The 22,209-nt window shown below is 41.7% G+C and overlaps 1 protein-coding gene across 11 annotated transcripts in view; it reads right to left on the bottom strand.

The window, feature by feature from the left end:
- CALD1 (caldesmon 1) overlaps positions 1 to 22,209 on the bottom strand; it is a 202,748-nt gene that overhangs the window by 42,345 nt on the left and 138,194 nt on the right. The window contains exon 1 of one of the 11 annotated variants that reach the window (XM_055807429.1): positions 16,837 to 17,072. The exons of the other annotated variants lie outside the window; for them this stretch is intronic. Within the exon in view, the coding sequence (XP_055663404.1) occupies positions 16,837 to 16,883 (47 nt within the window). The 5' untranslated portion in view covers positions 16,884 to 17,072. Of the gene's footprint in view, positions 1 to 16,836; positions 17,073 to 22,209 lie in introns of those variants that run through there. 11 annotated transcript variants of the gene reach the window in all.

Below are 22,209 nucleotides of genomic sequence, written 5' to 3'. Positions count from 1 at the left end.
TCTGCACAAAGGCAGAATGACTCATGTGTGCGCCTATTTTTTTTCTTTCCTCATGGCTGAAAACTGATGATCTGTTTCATAATATGAAATGCAAGCAGATTCTCCAACCACATTCAAATACCTCTGGTAAGTCGCCTCTGTGTACCTCAGCATAAATTGCATGCAGGGCCACTAACATGAAGGGTAAAAACCTTCAGCTACTGAAACAATGTCAAATTTGCCTCTGAAATATATTATATTTAGATAAAAGCACTCGTTGGAAATGTCCCAGGGAAAAGCATGTAATTCTCTCAATATGTGAAGTCTGCAATGCTCTACTTCATCCACAATAGACTGACATTGACCTGTCAGTGAGTAGTGCAGTATAGTTAACCTGTTTTAATTTAGGAGTTTCACATGAAAAAAAGAAAAAGTAACTGGGCAGAAAACAATAATTGGCCAAGTGCCTTCTAGCTGATAACTATTACTTTTTTACTGCTTTCCTTGAAGCTTAGTGGAATTCACCCAGAAATCTGGTGAAACCCTGGCAGATGAAAAACATGCAAAAAAGTGTACAAAACAAGCCTAATTTTTCAAACTTTAAAAGTGGGAGCAAAACCCAATCGCTGTGCGTACCACTGTGGTTGATGTGGTGTTTGTTGACTCCGTAACAAATTGCTTTCTGCTTGCTGCACCACCTCCAGTTTCTAGTGCTTTATTGCATATAAAAACCAAAATAATTTATGCCACAGCCTTACCCAGTAATATTTCAGGCATATGACTTGAGAATAATGGGCATTTTGCCTAGCTGAGGCATAAGTAAGGACTTAAAGGTTTTGCCCCAGAATATACAATCCACAATTGCTACAAAGCCAAATCAGAAATTTTCTTTCTTGTGGTTTTGGGCACTTGTATTCAGTATGGCTTTCGAGGCACTTATATAACTCAGATTGCTAGCTTACTGAATGTATACAAAGTTAAGATCTAACTCCTCCTTTTTTATATTTCATTGCAAATAAAACTCCAACTGGCATGACTGAGACATTTACTCAAGACAAAAGGAATTAAAAATGAAGATATACACGAGCATTTGTATCTTAAAAAAGCTCTTCTGCATATCGAGAATTGTGGTTTTCCTAGAAATATGCAAAAGATTTGAGGAATGAAACGCGTATTTTTTTACAGGCACCTTTAGACAAACTGATGTCTCCAATGTGTCACGCTCAAGCCACAAAGTTCTGTATTTCCTCCAAACATCTTTTAAACTCGTGCAAAATTCATGTCGTCAGCTACAATATCTATCAGAGGTCTTTAAATGAAGGCAAGGGAGGGAAGGCAGGCATGAGGAGGACTTGGGTTAATGGGCCATTTTCTCATCCTTCATAGTCATGTCATTAAACTAGGACACTGAGGTAGGTATAGGCAGGGATAGACACCCCATCAGACAGCCTGTGGGGAACCTGGAGCAAAAGCACACAAGGAACTGTGCAGCCTTATGGGAAGGAACATGAACAAGAGTACAGCACTGTTTTTCATGGCCCGAGACCAATTTTTCTATATATATTATATGCATACATATATAATTTTTTTTTTCTCAGCAGTGAATATGAGAAACAGTTCTTCTTTCTATTTAAAAATAAAAAACTCGCATCACATGCAATACATTTTTTCCACCAGAGGCTGGAGTGGAAAGTGTGTTGTCATTAAGAAGTGAAGCTTTTTCTTTTCTTCAAGCACAACAGTTATAATCCATTTCAAGAGGATTCCCAAATTTACTGTTGCTCCCTTTCCCTATACCTATAGCAATGGTCTGGTTTTGCCAAGATTTCTGATGTAACCACCTCCCTTTAAATGCAACAGAGTGCTATTATTGAACAAAGTTGTATCTCGTCCAGCTGGGACTCCCAAAGTGCATCTCAAAGTTGTGGATTAAGCAGAACAGGGTCTGTCTTAGTTCTGTACCTGGAGGATATACTTTGAGAGAGGTAAACTAATTAATAAAGAGGGGTAAAATACAATAGATTCGGCTTACTTGTTAGACGGATATAAGTACCTTCCAGCTGAATTGCACTTTTGGGTTTCTTATACTTGGGATTAGGGTACAATAGCAGCTTCAACATTTTTTTACATCAGGCTTTTTACAGCATCCCAGTGTTTTTTCCTAATGGTTCAATTCTGAGGGCAGCAATGGCAAAAAGCAGCCCTTCCAGACAAGCATTGCTACTGTAAGCACCACCTCAGCTAGGTGAGCCAAAACCAGATTTACAGAACATGGTGCTTGGGGTAGAGACTGCCTCCACCCTAGTGTAGCTACAGCAGCGACAGAAACAAGGGATATTTTAGCAAGCTCTCATTATAGAGACAAAGGCAAGGAAACTGGATGGAAGGAGAATCAGCTTTCACTTTTTGCTCAGTGTCCAGTTTAGCCTTGTAACTGCAGCAGGTAATGTTTTCTGAAGAAAAAAAGTTTAATTTTTTTCTTTATAAATTATTATTTATAGTGTTATTTTCTTATTCCAAAACAGTATGCTGCATCCTCCTAAATTAGCAAACAGGAACAAAGCTACAATTTCAGGAAAGCACAAACTGAATTATTCTAAGTTATGTATGCATCGCTGTTCTGGATACCCAGCCTTCAATTTCCTCTCCTCTCCTTTCACCCCGGTTACCTGCTTTGAAGGCTTGTTTAACACATCACATTAGGAAATAACAAAGGCACACTTGTATTTCATTCCCTCCACAAAGATTAACAGGGTTGCTGCATTGTAAGAGCACTGTATTTTAATAGGAAGTGTAGGACCATGAGGATTGGTCTCATACACGGGAAGCTGCTTTATTTTCAACCTGTACTTGCTCCACCAAATATCATATGGGGACAAACACTAAAAAATTTAACTCAGAATCACTGGACTCATTAACATCCAAACCAATCTCGGTCACACGCTCTAATCCTCTATCACCATAACCAATCTACTCACAGTCAATTTCCAGCATATACCTATTCACCATCCACCCTGCCAAAACAAGATATGAAATTTACATGAAACAAAGCCTTGGTTTTTGAAGATGACAAATCTCTATGAGCAGAGTCCCCTTCTGCACTCATGCTTTTTCCTCACTTGCCTGCCAGGTTTTGCAGGGTGTAATGAGGAACCAGGGCCCAGGAGCCTATAGTGGATGAATCCTGAAGGCAAGAAAGTTCAAGGCATCACATCGACTGATATAAGGGACAGCACCCGCCAATAGTGCTGGATCCATCTATCACTGCAATGCAGCTGCGCCTAGGATGGATCAGCATATAGGCTACAGCTATTGTTATTTCCTAACTATATATAGCTATTCCATAACCAAAACATCAGTCTCTGATTTAGGACTGACACTGAAATTGATTATGGATTTATACAAGACTGGGACAGAGAACCAGCGGGGCAGGAAGGGGGAATGTGGAAGCGGGGATCAAACAGGGACCAGGGCTGTTGGAAGGAGCCTAGAACAAGATGTCTCCCTGAGCTGGGGAGGGGGAGAGGGGAGAGGAGAGACAGACAGAGCAATGGATGAGGAGCCTCCGTCCCTGCAGGGCATGAGATAGGGAATGGAGAAAGGTTGATGGAGAAATATTCAGAGGACTGGGAAGAGGGAAAGAAATCAGCTGGGAAGTAGGAAGGACAGCAAAAACACCAGGACTGGGGAAGTGGCTCTGCCGTCAACATGCAGCCAGATTCATATGGCTGTCCAGGGCCTGGAAAGCCAAGGCCCTCCCTGACTGAGAGAAAGGAAACTGTAAGATAACCAGTTGTGATTACTCAGACCACACATCACTCAGTAGTAACTCCTTTGGCCTTGCCTGAAACGTTATGTGACCTGAAATAGCCTAACAGTCAGAACCCACTATTTGTATTGCTCGATTCATCAGAAGTATGGGTGTTAGCGTTAGGCTGGGCTCTGTGAAGCATCAGAACTCCTCTGTATTTCCCAGGGGATTAGAGATTGTAACTAAATGACTGTTGCTCAGAGCCAGACAGGTCCCTGATGTCTGCTGGAGCTTTCAGAAATACAGCAAAGACTGTGCTGACGAACAAAGTACAAGGCTTCTATTTGCACACACGGAGCCTGGAAAAATAATTTTACCAGATAATCATTCAGATAACAACAGAATAACCTTTTTTTCATCCACTCTTTCTGACACAAAATATGCAAGAGGAGGACACAGCCTTAACACACCACAGCAGACTAAATATTGAAATAAAGGCTGCAAGCAGGAAAGCAGCTGAAATGTAAGAGCAGAACATGCACCAAAACAGAGTGGACCACGAAGCCTTATGCTAACTGAAATAAACCACTTTAGGGGGGACACAGCATTATAAATACATTCAGTGCTACAACATATGGTGAACGTGAAAAAAAAATAATGAATATCAGGTGTCTCAAAGTTTTCCGGTACCGATTCCCCACGCACACAACTCACGGATGTTGTGCAGGTGCAGATTTGGTTTCAAGGGAAATTCATAGCTGTTCCCTTTTAACATGGACAAACATCTGTCTCTTTCTCAGGTGTTTAAGAAACCTACTGTCAACAGCCAAGGCAATTAGGAGACATTTTCAGTGAGACAGCAGAAGAACTACAAGTGCAGATCCTGTCATTTGCTAACAGGATTAGGGGCAGATACATTCCATGCATCTCTCCAAAAGCTAATTCCAATGTGTCTTTCACCTTCATGAAAGGTAAAAAAAACCTTCCATAAAACAGGCCTGTACAGATATGCAAGGTCACGTACAGCACTTTGAACAGCACAGTAACGTTACAATGATTTGCAGACATCATATGACTACACCCGCATAAACACAATAAAATACCCTGGCTTTATCCTTTCAATTAGTTTTCCCTTAGATATGTCTGTTCCCTTTACACTGCTCCACTGTGATCCTTATTCCAGAAGTTACTCATGACAAAATTCCAAACAAGTCAGTGTAAACTATTGGAGAAAGTCTGTGAAAGCTGGCCGAGTTTATGAGAGCAGATCAATCACACTGAAAACACAAATCTAAAAGCCACTGTTCTTTAAATAGTAAAAAAAACCCCATGTTCCACAGAACTCTAGCATCCAACAAAAACCTCTCCCATCGCAAAGATTCACTAGCAAATTATCTACAATTTATAAGTTATTCACAGAAAACATCCAGATAAAAACTAGGGAATGGAAGAAAACAACAATTAGCTTGCCCTAGAACTGCCCATGGTCTGTGGACTTCCAATGGGACATACACAGCTGTTAGAGACATAGGACACCTAACACAGAGGAACTGCCCTTGGAGATCCTGTGCCAAGAGTAAGGAGCTTTTCTGCAATACACAGCATGTTTCCAATTCACAGCAATTATTATGGTACACTTTTTTTTCCTTTTATTTTCAATTTCATTCTAGAATAGCAGTTCCACCAAGGGAATCAGTCTATAATAGCTGTTGCAAAACGTTTTACACTGGTAGCATCCCCACACAGATGAGCCCTGCATAGACACAGGGAGCTGTTAGTGCCAGTTGTACGTTCACGGCAATTGATCAGGTCCTGTTGGTTCTTTGGCAAATCTTCCAGTGACAAACAGACATCCTCTGCCTTAACTGGTCGGCCTGCCCCCAGCCCCTTCTGTGCTTCATGTTCATCAGATACAAATCCTGGCCCCAAGCCTTCAGTCCTTGTCACAGCTCCAGCCCGTCCAACAGGCAAGATACAGTCACGCTCCTCCCACATTGGCACCTGGGTTGCAGGAAAGGGTGAGCAGCACTAACCTGGGCTGGACCCATGAGCTCTGGGTTGCTTCCAGATAGTGATGAGTGTGCCCTTGTTGGAAAGCACAGCATTACTTTGTGTTGTGATTGCCCTTGCCTCTGCACACCATGACCAATGCACTGGTCTGCAAAGCATTGGTTTGATGCCACACAACACATACTTTCTTTTATCTGCATTTCACCATACTGCTAAAAGAAATGTCATGTGAGTCCAGGACAGCAAAGGTGAAGGAGCAAAGTAGATCGGACTAATGAAGAGAGAGGTATGACCAACAGCAGAAGGAAAGTGAAAGGAGGTGGACATCAAGATGAGGATAGCAAAGGGGTGCTGTGGTAAGAAAGCAATACGGCTAACAGGAACAGATTGCAACTGCAGGCAAAAGAGAGTCTAATTCCAAATGTGAGAGGATATAAGAGATTATAAGTTTTGATCACCAGGAGACAAAGCCTTTTTACAGATTCAACTGATCTTCTTAAAGAAAAGGTAATAAAAAAAATTCATCCTTAAACACACACACACAAAAATGTTTAAGCCAAAGCTCCTGGTATAATCCATTACATTCCAAGAGTGAATGCAGACGGATAGCTATTTTCCCTCATTGTTGTATTAGTACCTGGCACTTGCTAACTTCTTCCCATCAAAAGATCTCAACGTGCTCTACAAATGTTAATTAATCCTTGCAACCCCTTCTAACTTCTGCCTGGTGGGTATTATTACTAATATAATGTCAGTTTATGGAATGCAAAAAGAGACATAGATGAACACACTCCTTTTAGCCTAAACCATGCAGCAGATAAGATTCTTGCTTTGACTGCAACTACTTCATGCCTGCTCCAAAACCTGTGGAAACTACCAGGAGCTTTTCCAGCAGCTTCCAAAGGAAGTTTTTGCAGGTACATGGACTGCTTCCTCCCAACCCCATCTCTAACAGCTGCACCATGCCGACTTCCATCACTGCGCCTGAAAGCGTGTGAAAGCCACTGGCAGAATTTATTATCCTGGGACGTCTTTTTGCTGGCATACTGAACAAAGAGACATCCTCCCCTGAGCTCTCTCTAAGCAAGTGATAGCCTGCCTCTCCTCTGCGTAATGCTTTGTGTTACCGGGTACTTCCAAATCAGTAGTTTACATTTTAAAAAGCATTATGCCTTCTGGGAAATGGGAAAGAAAGAGTGAGAAGCTAGTTTAGCCCACGAATCTCACAGCAATGTCACTGCAAAAGCACCTCAGGCTTTGCACAGGGGGCAGCATGCCTCAACACAGCCTGGCACCTTTTTGAAGCACAGTACTGTGAGCTGAGATATACTTAAGTGTCTGAAAGTATGGAAAATGGGATGCAGGATCCTCACCCTACCATTGGGAAACAAGGAGTTAACCTGCTGCCAAACCCCTCTGCTTCTCAAGCTTCAACAGGTGCAGAAAGCCAACTTTGTGAGGTAGGACTCTCAAAAGGTGATTGAGTAAACACCAGCTCTACACCAGAGATTTCAGTCTTACAGAAACTGTAGAAGACAACACATAGGAAGGTTTTTGTGCACCACCGCTCTCACTGCACCCTCGTCAGTCCCACAGTGTAGATGGGGCTGACCTGAACGTCAGCCAGCCCTTCCAATACTGGCTCTTGCAGGACTTCATCTTGATTAAAAGTCAAAATATTTCCTGTCTCACCTGCACTGCAAGACAGAAGAGTGTTTTAGGAAGCCACCGAGACTCTTGTAACAAGGCATTTGCACAGCAGATGGATCCTTAGAAATAATAACACCAGGGAACAGACCTTAGGCCTTACTCACATATGCCACAGTTCATCCAAGTATCCCCTTCCCAGCAATCCATAACTATTCATATAGATACACAAGCCCATTGCAACAGAGATACAAATCAATTTACCCCTTTATGAAAGTTCTCACTGAATTCAAGTCCTGCATCCTGAAAGGCACAAACCAAGTGCTGGATAGCAAACCTATGTTTAATATACTCCTGCAAAAATATAACATTTGGTAAGCGATGATTTGGCAATGTAAATTGCAGAATATTTGGGCACAATAAAGATATGACAAGCATAAGAAAATTTGAATTCCTGCTCACAAAGAGGTGGTCCAACCTGTACCACAATTCAATTGATTGAGATTGCTGAGTAAATCAGAATACGGTAGTTAACTGTCTGAAGAAGATAAACTTTAACAATTATGAAGTAACAAAAGAGTTTGAGGATCAGTAATCCTCTAAATGGAAAAATAAGTTAAGCCTGCTTTTAACTCAAGCTAACATGCTGGTAGTTAAGATGCTAAATACAAGATTTAGATTAATTTGGCCCCTCTCTGCTACAGGTTCCTGTGTGAGATACTTAAGTTCCCTTGAGCTTCATTTCTCACCCAACTAACACACAGGAATGTTCAGTGAAAAAAATCATCCATTTGGAGGATCCAGAGGCTAGCATGATGGGCATTACCTACATCAATAAGGTATTGTAAAACCCATTGGTCTAACGCAAACACAGGCATAAAACAAACATTAGCAATCCTCTGCCAATGAAGTGATCTTGGCTGTATTTATAGGTGCTTCTGCCAGCTCAATGTGAGCATGAGACAGAGTAGCTGTCAGTGTTAGTCCATAGCTATAAACATATATAGTTTTTTCTGCATCCTTGCCCAAAGTTTGCTCAAAATACTTCCACAAAATTACCAAAGATTTGGGAAGCTCCAGGGGAGGCCTCACTACCTACTTTCTTATGTTACAGAGAAAACTTTCAAATGGTTTTCTCCTCTGTTTCAGCTCCCCAGAATCTTTTCCAGTTCCTTCTCCGATTTCTTCTCACATTCCAGGCTGCCCCTGTCACTCCTCACCTAATGGCATTTTAATGGGTGTCTCCATCTTCTTCCCCCACACCTGTGAGCCTTGTGCCTTAAACTCTCACAAGCCTGAAACTCCCTACTGCCTACCCTTGCAACACTATCACTCTTTTCAGGACTCAGACTCACTGAAATTATGTCATGCAAAAATGATGTCATGCATCTTGAGAAGTGCTGGAAGGGACCAAAAGCCAGGCACTAGGCACTAAACAGCAAAATCCCTGCTTGCTATAATCTTGTGAAAACCATAATTATATCCTTTTTGGGAAAAGAAAACATATTGGTACAATTGCTAGGGCAGAACAGCACAAGAAATGACTAGCACACAGAGAGTGTAACAGAAACAAATATTGTTTCATAGGTTCAGAGCATTCACCTAAGTTCAGGGGCTACAAGCATAGGACCGGGGGAAAGGTACCAAGCCAGACTTTTGCTTCTACCCCATCACTCCAAAGGGCGTTGAGTGAGCTTGAGAGAAGAAAATCCAGGAAATCAAGTAAGGAATTAACCCCATGGCTATCCCAGAATGACAAAGGACCAAATACAGCTCTCAGATATACACAAGTATTTATCCTCAGCTGGATGGGCTGCAAATTCATGCTAATGCACATGCTGTCAGTGAGAAGCTTTCAGGGCCGTATAGATAAAGATTGATGGGAATACCAAGGTAGCATTGATATAGTGTTAAGAGAGCTTTTTAGCATGTTGGTAAGTCTTGAGGAAAAGCTGCATTTGCAAAGAACTTCAAAACTGCTCTGCTATAGCCTAACTGGAAGAAAGTTAGTCCTCAGCCTTAATCTAACTGAAGTAAAAAATTAACTAGCTTTGGAAGCAGATGTGACCTCTGTTAATTAGGCTTTGGGGCATTTTCAAATCCTGACAAAGAAAACTGCTGACACAATGTGTCTGACCACTCCTGTTCCAGGAGGAGGCAGATGACTAAGGCCAAGATGCACAATACTACCGTACACACCCAGAATCCATGTCAGTGATTTCCCTCCTGTGAGAGAAGCACGATCCTAAAAATGTCCTGCTTCAGAGGAAAGATGGGTGTTACACAAGATACACAAGGCTATTATTCAACACTAATTCAAAAATGGGAGGCTACTTTTGAATAAATCAGTATGCAAGAGAATACATTTTTTTGGGGCTTTGCAAAATATCATGTAACACAGCAGCAGGAGAGACCTGAAAGAGAAGGAAAAAAGAAAGAGGGAAAGGAAGGACATGGCAAAGGAAAGGCCACTGTAGCTCATGGCAGCTGGAAAGCCAGGAACAACCTCAATATGAACAAAGAGACTATAAAGGTTCCACCACTGCCATGTCAGTGTGTGATGATGGTCCATATCATTTGTGGATGCTGAAACATGCAGTGTATTGAGCCTTGTAAGGCTCACTCACCCCATGATTCTACTGCCGAGTTACAAACTCCAATAAAAAAAAACAACAAAGCAAACCAAACAAAAAACCAAAAACAACAACCCCCCCCAAAAAAAAACGATCAACAAAACAAAACATACACATAAAATGATTGTGCCAGGACAGCAACAGTTGTGATGCTGGAAGGTACTTCCATAATTACACTGAAGCAACTCCAGTGCTGAACGTATTACAGATGGAATTTGGCAAGCCAAAAAAATCTTCCGCTCTGAAACACATAATATATTTTTATGGTTAAAATAAATCTGCAAGCAATTTGTCTACAACTAACCAAACAGAAGCCAAAATCTCACATCCTGTAGCGACAAGTGCATTGGTCTCAAGGACACACCTCTAGGACAGGCCTCCACATTTCTTAGAGTATGAGGGGAAGGAAAACAAGTGTATATGGGCTGCTTCCTCAGGGGCTGCTTTCTCAAATTCTTGCAATGCACGGTGTGCCAGTTAGGAGGTACTTTCTGAATAAGGTTTTAAGCTGTCTGGAGCAAGAATCATCTTTTTTTGCTCTGTAATACACAAACCTTTACCTGGAGGACCTGCAGCAGGACCAGATCCACCTAAGCAAAAGTATAAAGCAGATAGAAAATGATCTGAAAAAGATTCAGAGTTCAGAATCAAAAATGCTTGCATAGAGTTGATCCTTCCCAGTTGGCATGCCAGGTTCTGCTGGAGTCACTCTTGCTCACAAGATTCTGAATATTTCTCAGTGTTGCTTATCAAGGTACATGAAAATGTGGTGGCTGGAAATTAAAAAAAAGAAGACTACGAAGTTAGCTAAGTCCCTGATCTTCAAGACAGATTCTGACTTTGAGGAGGAAGGGTCTGAATACAAATAGGCATCAAACAAAAAAAACCCTACCAAACCCAAAAAAGGTGGTTGTGCAGCAAGCTTTTGCAGTAGCCTACACCTAATGGTGTATCTGTATGCTTTGTTTAATGCGAACTGGTACAATCCAATCCCTGCTACTAATGCTGTTTGTTTTTCTTTTCTGCTTTATTATCATCCAAGTTTATTTTTCACATCTTTTGCCTACAGTAAGCTAACCTCAACAATAACAGGATATGTACTCTAGATTTACTCTGTGTGTGTATGTATTATTGCTTTACAAGTGACACAAGCAAATAAATGAGTGACAGAGAAAACTAGGCATTTAGTAACCAGGTTAACCATTATTCCTCCTACAGTCAAAGAACCACAGGGGAGTAGCAGGTGGGAAGGAGGCAGCCACTTTACATCACTTTTGGTCTCCTGGTGTGGCAGAGTGAATTCAAACAGAGCCGATACTTGGCTTGATATTTCAGTTACCAAGAGACAGAGGCTGAGGAAGGAAAGAATTTAAATGCTAGCTTCTGCTCTTGCTTGAAACTTTCCTCATCATAATTCAGTTTAAAATGTGAGGAACTATACTGACTTCAGATCTGAAGCCTGTATTTAAGCCCAGGATGGGCTTAAAGACATGTCTTCGGAATTCACTATGTGCCTTCAAAGCAATTTGAAAGAAGAACAGCTGGGTAATTTAAAGCATCAACTAAACCTTGTAGTTAGTACTTTTCTTCAATGACAAATTTTTGAGAAGAAAGAAATTAGATTTATAATACCTTGGACTAAAGTGTGATTTTTCTGACAACTTCACAAACTGTTTAAATGCTTTAGATACAGAACAACCCACATGGAAAACTGTTCCAACGTGCCCGCTGTTCCCTAAAAAGGTGATTACAGTATGGCACTGTCAGACTTGCAGAAACTTCTCGCTACCGCATCCAGTTTGTGTGTCAGAGTGAGATTTCACGGCAACACTGAACGCCTGTGAAAAAGAGAAGGAAGAGGGGAGGGAAAGGCACAGGAGGGCGCGGGGGAAGCCCTCCCTGATTGTCTACTCTGCAAAAGATTTGAACTGCAGAAAAGAGGAACCATGTCAGCAAATGCCAAACCAATGTGATACCTGCCAAACCGCACCTTATCCTTCTCAATCAGCAAAAAAATTATCCACTGCCTGATTTCTCTTACCTCACCAATAAAGGGCTAGGGGTTTTTTTTCCTTATTAGGACAGTCTCCATGCTGTAAAATTCTGGCTCTAATAAGTGGCTTTTACAATATGTGCTGCACATCAGCACAAAAAGAAAGCAACTAATAAAAATAAAACACAGGAGGAGAATAAAAGGGCTGAGTCCTAAATTAAAAGGGACGACATCAGCTTAGTTCAGGCTCCAAAATTTGATCATAGATTTTATGAAATGGAGAATTAAAATTGGAATGGATAAACGTATGAAGGCTAACATTATACAAACATATAATTATAAACTTGGCCCTGCAGCTACTTATACATGTAAGGAGCCTTACTGAAGTCAAAGAGACTTTTTTTCAGTACACTTAAGTGTTTACATGGCTCAAAACATAAATCAGATGTCAGTAAATGGAAACAGAGAAAAGAAAGGGGGTTTTAATGTTTGTTTTAACAAAATAAAAAGTGAAAGGAGTGAAAAGTTACAGTCAGGTCTCTGAATTTTTTCAACAACAGATAGAAGTATTTTTCTTGGTTGGATTTTTAAACGAATGGTTTTGGATTATCTATTTACTGCATCTGCATTATATGGACACATATGCATATATACGGAGAGAACACCAGGGGCCTAACATAATCACCAGAAAATTTCCCTGGTTCTTTTGAACCTTCCTGTTTTATTCTGAATTGGGAACATGGTGGATGGGAAGGCCTGGGACCGCAGGTTTGGCAGCAAAGGGAAAGGCAGGGATACGAAGAAGCAGGATGAAGTTCTGCTGCCTCCATCCTGCAGTGGTTGAACACCTATGCCAACAGTGTGGCTGTGGAGGAGCTATCTGCATTTAAGATCTGCGCTAACAATGAATTTTCTAGTTTTGCTGAAGCAGAAGAAAAAACCCTTGTCAGAGTGAAGTGATATGGAAAATGTTCAGGGCCGTTTTATTTTCATGCAGCCTGAAACAAGAAAGCAAATCCATCATCTAAGTTATTTTATCTTTTTATTATTTTAACTTTTTTCTTTAAAATGTAGGTTAATTTAAAACAAAAGATTCAAAAAAGAACAGAATGTTTTATTTAAAAAAAATTGCAGAGATGCTTTTCAGTCATTTCTTATATAGAAAGTGTCAAAAAAAGCATTTTAATTTTAAAAAAGTATTTCTTCTCATTTTCATTTAGACAAAGCTAATATCAGAATTCTGACATGAACTCCCAACTAGTTCTCTCCCCAGAACTCTCCCAAATTTTCTTGCTTTTTCTAAATTTATCTTTAGTCAGAAACAATTCTCACCACTTCTCAGGCATTTGGATTCACAGAGAGCAGTACCAGCTTGAGTCTGATATCTCTCACCACTGTCCTGACTTGAACAGGGTGGAGAATTCAGCTCAGGGTTTTCACAGAACTCTCCAGAGTTACTTGTTCTCTGACAAAATCTTAGAAATTTGATTCTCACAGTCATGACTTCAGACTCTGGTGGATGCCCAAAACTCCACACAAATTAATCCAGCTTTGTACTCCTGACAGCTAATACCTTGCTTATGCTGGAAAAAGACAAACATCTTTCACTGAGGCAAGAAGGCTGTGAAATCTCAGAGATGCTTCCTTACAGACCTGTCCTTTCTCTGCTATGTTTCTTCCACCAAGGATAATCTCACTCAAAAATGTTTCAGCTCTTCCAGTAAATTTCTTCTGATCCGCTATGAGGAAAGTTCCCAAACCTAGCTATAAAATCTTGAACTGGACATTCAGTCTTCAACAGCCACTGTCCCTACTGATGTGTAAACCAGACACCCAAGCACATGTATTTCATTCAGGTGCTGACAGCTAATACCTCAAGAATGCTTCATATACATGGAGGACTGTTACTACAGTGTTTTACATAAACATGTGGGACCATCCACAGATAAACTTATTTGCATCAAAAACACTCACTTACTATCCCAAGCGTTTTGGAATTCACTCCTAGACAACAGGCACTGAAGTGCACCTTGGATATAAACATTACAGATCACAAATGGACAGGACGTTGTAAGAAAAGTGCCTATTTCTTGGCCCATGTTACACTTGTCAGTGCTGGTGAAGAACTCAGAAATTGACTGGGATTCTTAGCTTTCAAATGGAGACAAATAGGCTCACTACAGGTTAACATCTTTGTACATCTGATCTTTAGCTACATTATGTCCATCTTATTTTACCTCAGTAATATAAAAAGGCTTTTACAAATTAAGGATTCAGGCCATTGCCCACTGGGGAACAGGAATGAAACACATGGCCAACAGAGAAGACCAGAAAAAAAGGAAAGAGATGTCTTCACGTGAAAATGAACAGCATCAATTTTTGGAGCAGAATTAACCAGCTAACACAGTGCCACCAACACCGCTGCTGTCTATGGAGAAGTGTCCTCTTCAACCCTTCTCTTGTCCTAACTAGCTGATTACCAGTCTTGAACATCCATCATCAAACAGAAAAGATAAGCTACAATATGAACAAAATGCTGTGAAGGAGTGAACTTCCAACAACCAAACTGCCTATGAATGATCTGTGAAGTCTGAACAAAAGTTATAATTTGCTGGAAAAGAAAACATTCTACCTGTTGGCAAAGATGACTTCTGCCTTCCCTAGGAACTTGCATAGTAAACACTTTCATGTCCAGCAGAGTGAGCCAATTCAATCACTATACATTTATTAAGCAGTCTTTATATTTTCAGGCCAACCAGAATGATTTCTTGGCTATGATGAGAGCTTCTGCTTTTAATTTCCAGTGTATCAAACACTAACAGGATTATATTCAGCTATTTAGCAATTACAAAATTTTCTACAGATACTATAACTACACTGAGAGCGTAGAGAGTATCTTCAAACTATGCAGCTGAAACAATCATATAAAGGGGCCGTTAGGGGACATTTGCAAGAAGTTAACAATCATATTGTACCTCATTCAAAACACTGCAATAACAGCCGCCTCCTTTTCCCTGGAGAGCCTCATAGAGTTAGGTTATAAGGATTTTAATACTGCTTTTCCATTGCAATCTCCTGAGTAGACATGAGCATTTGGAATGATTACATTATGCCTCAGCCTGGGAAGGGCAGTATTTCATCATGTGTTTCACTAAGCAATGCTTTGAAGAAGCTTTTGTGGGTAATGCTAAAGGTGTCTTCCCCACTTTTGGCCTGAGGTCATGGAGATGTTTGTTAAAAAGGGAATAAATCAGTTTCCAAATTTTGGCCACACATTTGATTTCTCTTAAGAGTCCTCGCCAAAGAGAGGTTTCCTTTTCTTCCCCAAATATGCTACTGTGAGTCTGGACAAAAGAAAACCCAGGTCTGGTTGTCAAGATGTATCTGCTCTTGTTTAGAAGGTGCTACAGGACACAAACCTCCCAAGACACAGGAAACCTACAGTACAGTAGCTGATCATGCTACAAGAGAAAAGGACTTAATTGTTTACACTCAGATATAATTTCACTGACTTAGTGAACTCACTTCACATATTGTAATTGTGGGTGCTGCAACACACACAAGCTCGGGCATTCCTCTCAGAGTGCCAGGCATAAATTTAGTACACTGCTGGTTCCCTCTCTCACTCAAATGGGAGTGGAGCAGAATCTCTCTCAGCAAGGATATCCAATGGTTTCTAGGGTTTTTTAAGCAAAACAGCCAGACCGACACCTAGCTAAACTGGCCCCAACGCAAAAGTGCAAGGGTCCAAAAGTCACCTCAGAGGCTCCAGCCTGGGTCACTGCACTCAGGGCCAGCTCCCCACAGCAGGTATCAAGAGTCAAGGTTTCCACCAGTTATATCAGCACTAAACTGCTCACATCTAACCCACTTTGCCTTTTCCCCTCCCTTGCTTTCCCTTCAATATGGTTGCAGAGAAACTGGTGCTCCGCCACGGCTGCTCCCCATGCTCATACAGCAGTACGGGAGGGCTGGCTACTGTGGCTTGTGGCCGTATTCCACCATGAACCAACACAAAACAAACCCATTTGACACACTCTTAGTTAAATTATTATTCATTGCCCAATTTCTGAAACCACGATGAAGGATTTCAGATTCCTGGAAGGGACTTCTCGGAGGGGCTGAGTTTCAGAAATCCCTGAGCTCCCTCTCCCCCCCAAGAGCATAGGATTTCATGCTGGAAACCAAAAACAGGCACCCAGAAATCCCTGTTGCTTTTCAAAACCTCTCCCAAATTTTAAACAAAACCCTGATATAGGTCACAGTATTTTAGAAACATAGTAGTGTCCTGTTTCCCATCCCTCACCCTATAAAGGAGACAAAACAACACAGGACCCAAATAAAGCACATAATTTCTTTATCGATGTTACACAGGCTAATTGATTTTCTTCTCCTGCTTCCCTCCCACATTCAGGGATGAATGTGCCATTAGGACTTATTTACACAGCGAATTAAGCTGAGTTATGTGAAAGCTTTCATACAAACTATGAAACTTCTGCAACCTTCCCTTTAACAGAACTCTGATTAGCAACCAATACTTCCAACATATGCTCCTGCCACTAAACAAAGCAATCTAAATTCTGCAATTCAGGTAAGAGAAATGCAAAAATGCAAAGACTTTTCCCTTAGAAAATAGAGCACAATATAGCAAAAAAGAAGAGTTAAAAAAACCAGTCTGCATCCAACACTTATTCCCCAGTTCAACCAGCTTCCCTGCGTGTTACACCATTCTGTTCCCCTTTCCCATTGCCACCATCCAGAACTTCCTACACAACACCGAAAGGCTAAATCCATACAGATATCATAATAAATCGGCAACTCACTTGGAAAGGCTTGACAAGTTCTGCCTGTAGTATGATCTGCTGATCATGTCTGCAGCATATGAATCAGTGCAAACTGCTGCCAGCTCCAGGGAGCAAATGGATGGATGATCAGGGCGTGGAATGAGATAATAAAAATGCCATTATCCTTTCAGGCATGCGAGACTCATTGGATGTTCCTTCCACCCCACAGGTTAACCATTTGGTTGGTCCTGTAGCTCCCGTAATGACACAATTTGCCTATTGTCAAGCTCATTATCTATCTTGTATCCTCCTCCCCTCCCTTCACCCCCCTCTGCTCTGTGATCATATGATTATTATTTTTTTTACTGTATTCTCTCTAATAGATCCTCTTTGCTATGTCTGGGCCCCCTGTAACAGAAATTCCTGCAGATTTCTCAGCTGTTCAACTTGACCGACAAATGCTTGCTTCCCATTCAGCTTTCACAAGAAGCGCTTCTGTTTAGCAAGCTTGCCTGAGCACCCAGCAGCCTGAGCGCTGCACAGAGGTGCCTTCACAAGTATTTGCTTGTAGGAAAGTCACATTCCAGCCTGCTGAGAGATGAGCAGGGGAGAGGACACAAATATAAAACAATGATCCAGGAAACAGTCCTCTCTTTTGATGATAAATCATTGCCCAAGCATTTTGCAAGCACTTGCATCCAGTCTAACTTGTGAAAGGTCAAGCTGGATTAGACAGCTCAAAAGACTGGAGGGTGACTGCCAAACAGGAACAAATCCAGGGAGATGGGAAGTAGCTGCAAGCTCAACTGCAGTTAAGGTAAGACCATCTTGTGTTTAGCAAAGGGATTAAAATCAGGGCTGGACCTAAATCCAGTCTAACAGACTCTCCTCTATGTTCTTCCATCTAATCCAGTGAATGAGGCAGAAAACAGAAATGCAAACGAAGTGATTTAAATGAAGGCACTATCAGGTACCATGATTTCACATGCCTGGTTCTCATACCACTTTAAGCCCGCATGTGCGAGTAAACTGAAACAGCTTACTGTGCAGTCCTCCAGCCATTCTACCCCAGGCTCTGATCTTGTTAAATCTGATAAATTACCAGAGTGGGTGTGGATGGATTCATACTCCAAAGGGAAATCTCTACTGCAAAGTCGCCCTTCTGTGGGAACGAGTGTGTGGGTTCAGTAGGTGGCACTCTTACCTTGGAGTGAACACCGAGGCAATCGTCTCTACATGAAGCCATGGAGGATGCTGGATGTTCAAGGAGGCATCAACCTTGACAGTTTTTTTTTCTCACAGCTTGCAAGAAACCAACAGCTGCACTTTGCTTGAGGCACTGATACTCATTTATGTTTTTGCTCAAATCCTGCAGTCAATAATGGTGGATTTTTCCTCCCAAAACCCCCCTCTACAGTTTCAAGGAGATAGATTTTTTGAAAAGGTTCTGCGCTTTATAGACAGGTGAATGGCTCACATGCAATGTTCAAGCTCAGGAGTTTTCTTGCACACTCATAAACTGGTCTACAATACCCCAAGATGTTGCTGTATCTTCATGTACACCTTTTGCAGGCCCAGCCCCTCATTCCAAAGTGCATGAAAAACCCTACCTTTTAGTGCATAAAATATACTGGGATTCTTGCCTGGAGCAAGGAAAGGCCAATAGTGCTGACTGCATAGGGAGAAAAACATAGATTCCATTTCTGTGATTGCAGAGAGATCTGGAAATGAAATGACGGTGCAGCAGGCAGGCCATCTCCATTTCTTCTACTCTGACCTCAAGGGAAAGAGGGCATGTAAGGCAACGTGGACGTGTAGAGTCCTTTAAAAATGCTGGTGAGAAGGGAGTCATATTGACTCTTCCTGGAAAAGGCATTTCTACTACTGGGGAATTACAGAAGCAGAATTCTTCCCTCTGGAAGAGCATTAGTTAAACAGAGATTGTATCACTGTTCTGCCAAAATATACATTTTAATCAGATGCCAGATGTAAGAGTTGATGTTTATGAAACTATAAACTGGGTTCCAAGGCAGCCCTACAGATTTCCAATACAGGTCTGTATTTACTACTGTGTCACAGAAACTTCCACACACACACACACCCCCACACACACCCATTGAGTGTGTTCTATACTCTTTTCTATTAATCTTGGAATAGTTAGGTTATTGCATTGGTCACAAACAAAACTGTTTCTACGCAGGATAAAAATAAAAGCAAATTGGCTATCCTTTAAAGCACGACACTCTACATTTTCAAAGAATAGTCAAAAATAGTCTCAGATTTTTTCAAAAATCTCCCACTACTGTCATGCAGATTCTGGCTCTAGAAGGCAAATCTGATCTATTTGTTGGATCACTAGGAACAAAGTAAGTCTCTTGTGCTTGTAGTAGACCTCAGAACCATTTTTAAATGCCCCCCTTAGGCTAGGACAGTCATAATAAAGCCAATTTCTTTTTCTGTTTTTCCAAATAATGTTTTGAATTATAAAAGTCTGGAGGAGAGCTTCACTCTAGATGAAACACAATGATTCACATAGTCAGGCTATTTTTCATTTGGAGCAAGATTTCTAACCCCAAATTGCATCACCTTGCCCATACCTCTACAGCACTACTGAGAACAGATGTCATTTGCCTACTGAATGAGCAATAAGAAATGTTGGCCACACAAGTCGATCCTCAACACATGTGCCATCTTTGCCTGCAAACGAAAAACTGAAGATAAATAAGGAGAGCAAATCCCACTTCTGAACAGTATCAGTCTCTCTGCCCAACTGTCTGCACTGTTAATCTGAGAGAGGTATCCTTGCCAACAACTGCTTGAAATACTCTGCAGGTTGGTGTCCCACATACTGATTTTTAATTTGACAGCATTAGTGTTGATTTTAATTTATTTTTCCCATCTAGCTGCAAGATCAAATGTGCAATTCTGGACGCAGGCATGTTAATCCACTGTATACAGGCAATGAGCACACTGCCAAGTGGACCTGGGTAACCCACATGAACAGCCTACTGTTGCACTGGTGAAGGCCCAGGAGGCTTCACCTTCAGCTGTCTTGAGAGCTGTGCCCATCATTTAAGACATAAGGCCCATTCAGCTGAGGAACATCACTATTTCAACAAGAGCTACAGGGACATTATGTGGCAACAAGTTGACCGTGAGCCTGCAGTGTGTCTGTGTGGCCAAGAAGGCCAATGGGGATCCTGGGGTGCATTAGGAGGACCGTGGCCAGCAGGTTGACAGAGGTTATCCTCCACCTCTACGCTGCCCTGGTGAGGCCACATCTGGAGTGCTTGGGCTCCCCAGTTCAAGAAAAACAAGGAACTGGAGAGGGTCCATTGGAGGGCTACCAAGATGATGAGGGGACTGGAGCAGCTCCCTGCTGAGGAACGGCTGAGAGAGCTGGGCCTGTGTAGCCAGGAGAAGACTGAGAGGGGATCTTACCAGTGCATACAAATATCTTAAGGGCGGATGTCAAGAGGATGGAGTCAGAATCTTTTTAGTGGTGCCCAGCAACAGGACAAGGGGCAATGGGCCCAAACTGCAACACGGGAAGTTCCATCCAAACACAGGGAAAAAGATCTTTACTTTGAGGCTGACGGAGCACTGGAACAGGCTGCCCAGAGAGGCTGTGGAGCTTCCTTCTCTGGAGATATTCAAAACCCACTTGGACACGATTCTGTGCAACCTGCTCTAAGAGAACCTGCTAGGGTGGGGGTTTGGACTACATGGTCTCCAGGGGTCCTTTCCAACCCCAACCACTCTGTGACTCAGTTTGCATCACGAAAGAGGGCTCCACCAAGGCCAAGCACTTCCATACAACCCAATGCCAAGCATTCACTTTCAGTTGGGTGCCAACCCAGCAGCTCTATTAGTTTACAGCAATGCAGAACTGGTTCTCCTGAAAGAGGCTGACACAGCCAAGATTTTGCCGTGCTTGCAACCCCCTTAAAAAGAAGTGGGATCCAAGTTAGTTACAGATCCTTGTACTTAATAATCCCTTTATTATTTCAAAGCCAAATGGCTAGCGTTTACTTCCTTCAGTAACTTAACTGATACTCTCAGTATACTGTGGCCCTGAGGTGAAGATCTTGCATATAGAGTAGGAAGAGGCAAATCACCTTCCCCTAGATAATCTGAAAAATTCGCATGGCCATCTAAAGCATGAAAAACGATGGGGGCAGGAGATGCATGTCTCAACCTGCTTTCCTGGTAAATTCTCATGCTGCAGAGATTATTACTTGGCTCTAGAACACCAAAACCCCTAAGGAAGGCACTAGAAAGAGAAAAAACTAAGCAAACAAACACTAAACTAGGGCACTTGAGAGGTGTCACTCACTCCAATGGACTCAAGTCAAATGGCTCTACAGGAGTGTAGGCTCATCTATTACAACACTGAAAGGAACCACAGGACCTTTCCTAGATTCTCAGCATTAAAAGCAGCAAAAAGAGGAGGAATAAGACGTGAGAGCTTTCCAAAAGGAAATTATTACTGGGAGGTTCCAACACCTACTCACACTAACAATAGGAATGTCCAGAGGTCATCCAGAGAGCCAATTAATATTTTGTTTGTTATTTTTACTTTAACCATTCTTGCATGCAAGGTGGAGTTTTCATTGAGCTGATCACAATAGCCTGTGAATCCTTTTTGAGATTATAGCGAATTTAGTTTCTGACAGAGGCACACGCACCATCCAGACCATGCCTTTCCATATGTAGCCCATTCCTTTCTATACCTGTTTGTCAACAGCAGATTTGCTGTGCTGATCACTGTTCTTGTCCTGTTATTCAAATACCTTCATGTTTCTTCAGCTCTTTGTGTAGTGCTTTTCCAAGTTGAAGCATTTTTACAATGGATAGGCAAATAACTTACAGAAATGTATCTGATTTGTTTCAGAGACAGTAAACAGCTCACCCTGCACCACCTCTCCCCCGTGCCACTAGTCTGAAATAAGTCGGCAGACTTGTAGAGAACTTTGCAAAGCTACTGGCATTTTGCAAGAGAAACAGAACTCTCTTTTTTAATGAAAATTCATTCTAATGACATTAACATCTGCTCCTTGTTTGAAGAATATTTTTAACTGTTCCCTCCCTGGGAAAATGAAGGATGCCACAGTCTCTTTCATGTTCTCACGGAGTAGACAAACTGTTGGTTTTTTTAAGATCTGTTCTGAAATGCCCCAATGCAGTTCACTGCAGGGAACTCAGTGTATGCATCTCACAGGGCAAAAAGCATCTGCATTCACCCTCCTATGAGATTTCACTCTAGGACACAGGCATGTGAGCAAGCACTTTTGTTTCACAGAGGAACAGCACTTAGCGTACTAAATCATACGCAGTAGGTAAAGTCTGGCAACCCATACATAAGGTCTTGAAGTAAATCTCTTAAGTACTTATAAAAACAAGGCTGTGTAC

The sequence above is a fragment of the Falco peregrinus genome, chromosome 6 (genome assembly GCF_023634155.1).
Source record: "Falco peregrinus isolate bFalPer1 chromosome 6, bFalPer1.pri, whole genome shotgun sequence".
NCBI classification, from domain to species: Eukaryota; Metazoa; Chordata; class Aves; order Falconiformes; family Falconidae; genus Falco; species Falco peregrinus.
The sequence above is the reverse complement of the archived record's forward strand: the minus strand, read 5'-3'. Positions and strand labels throughout refer to the sequence as shown.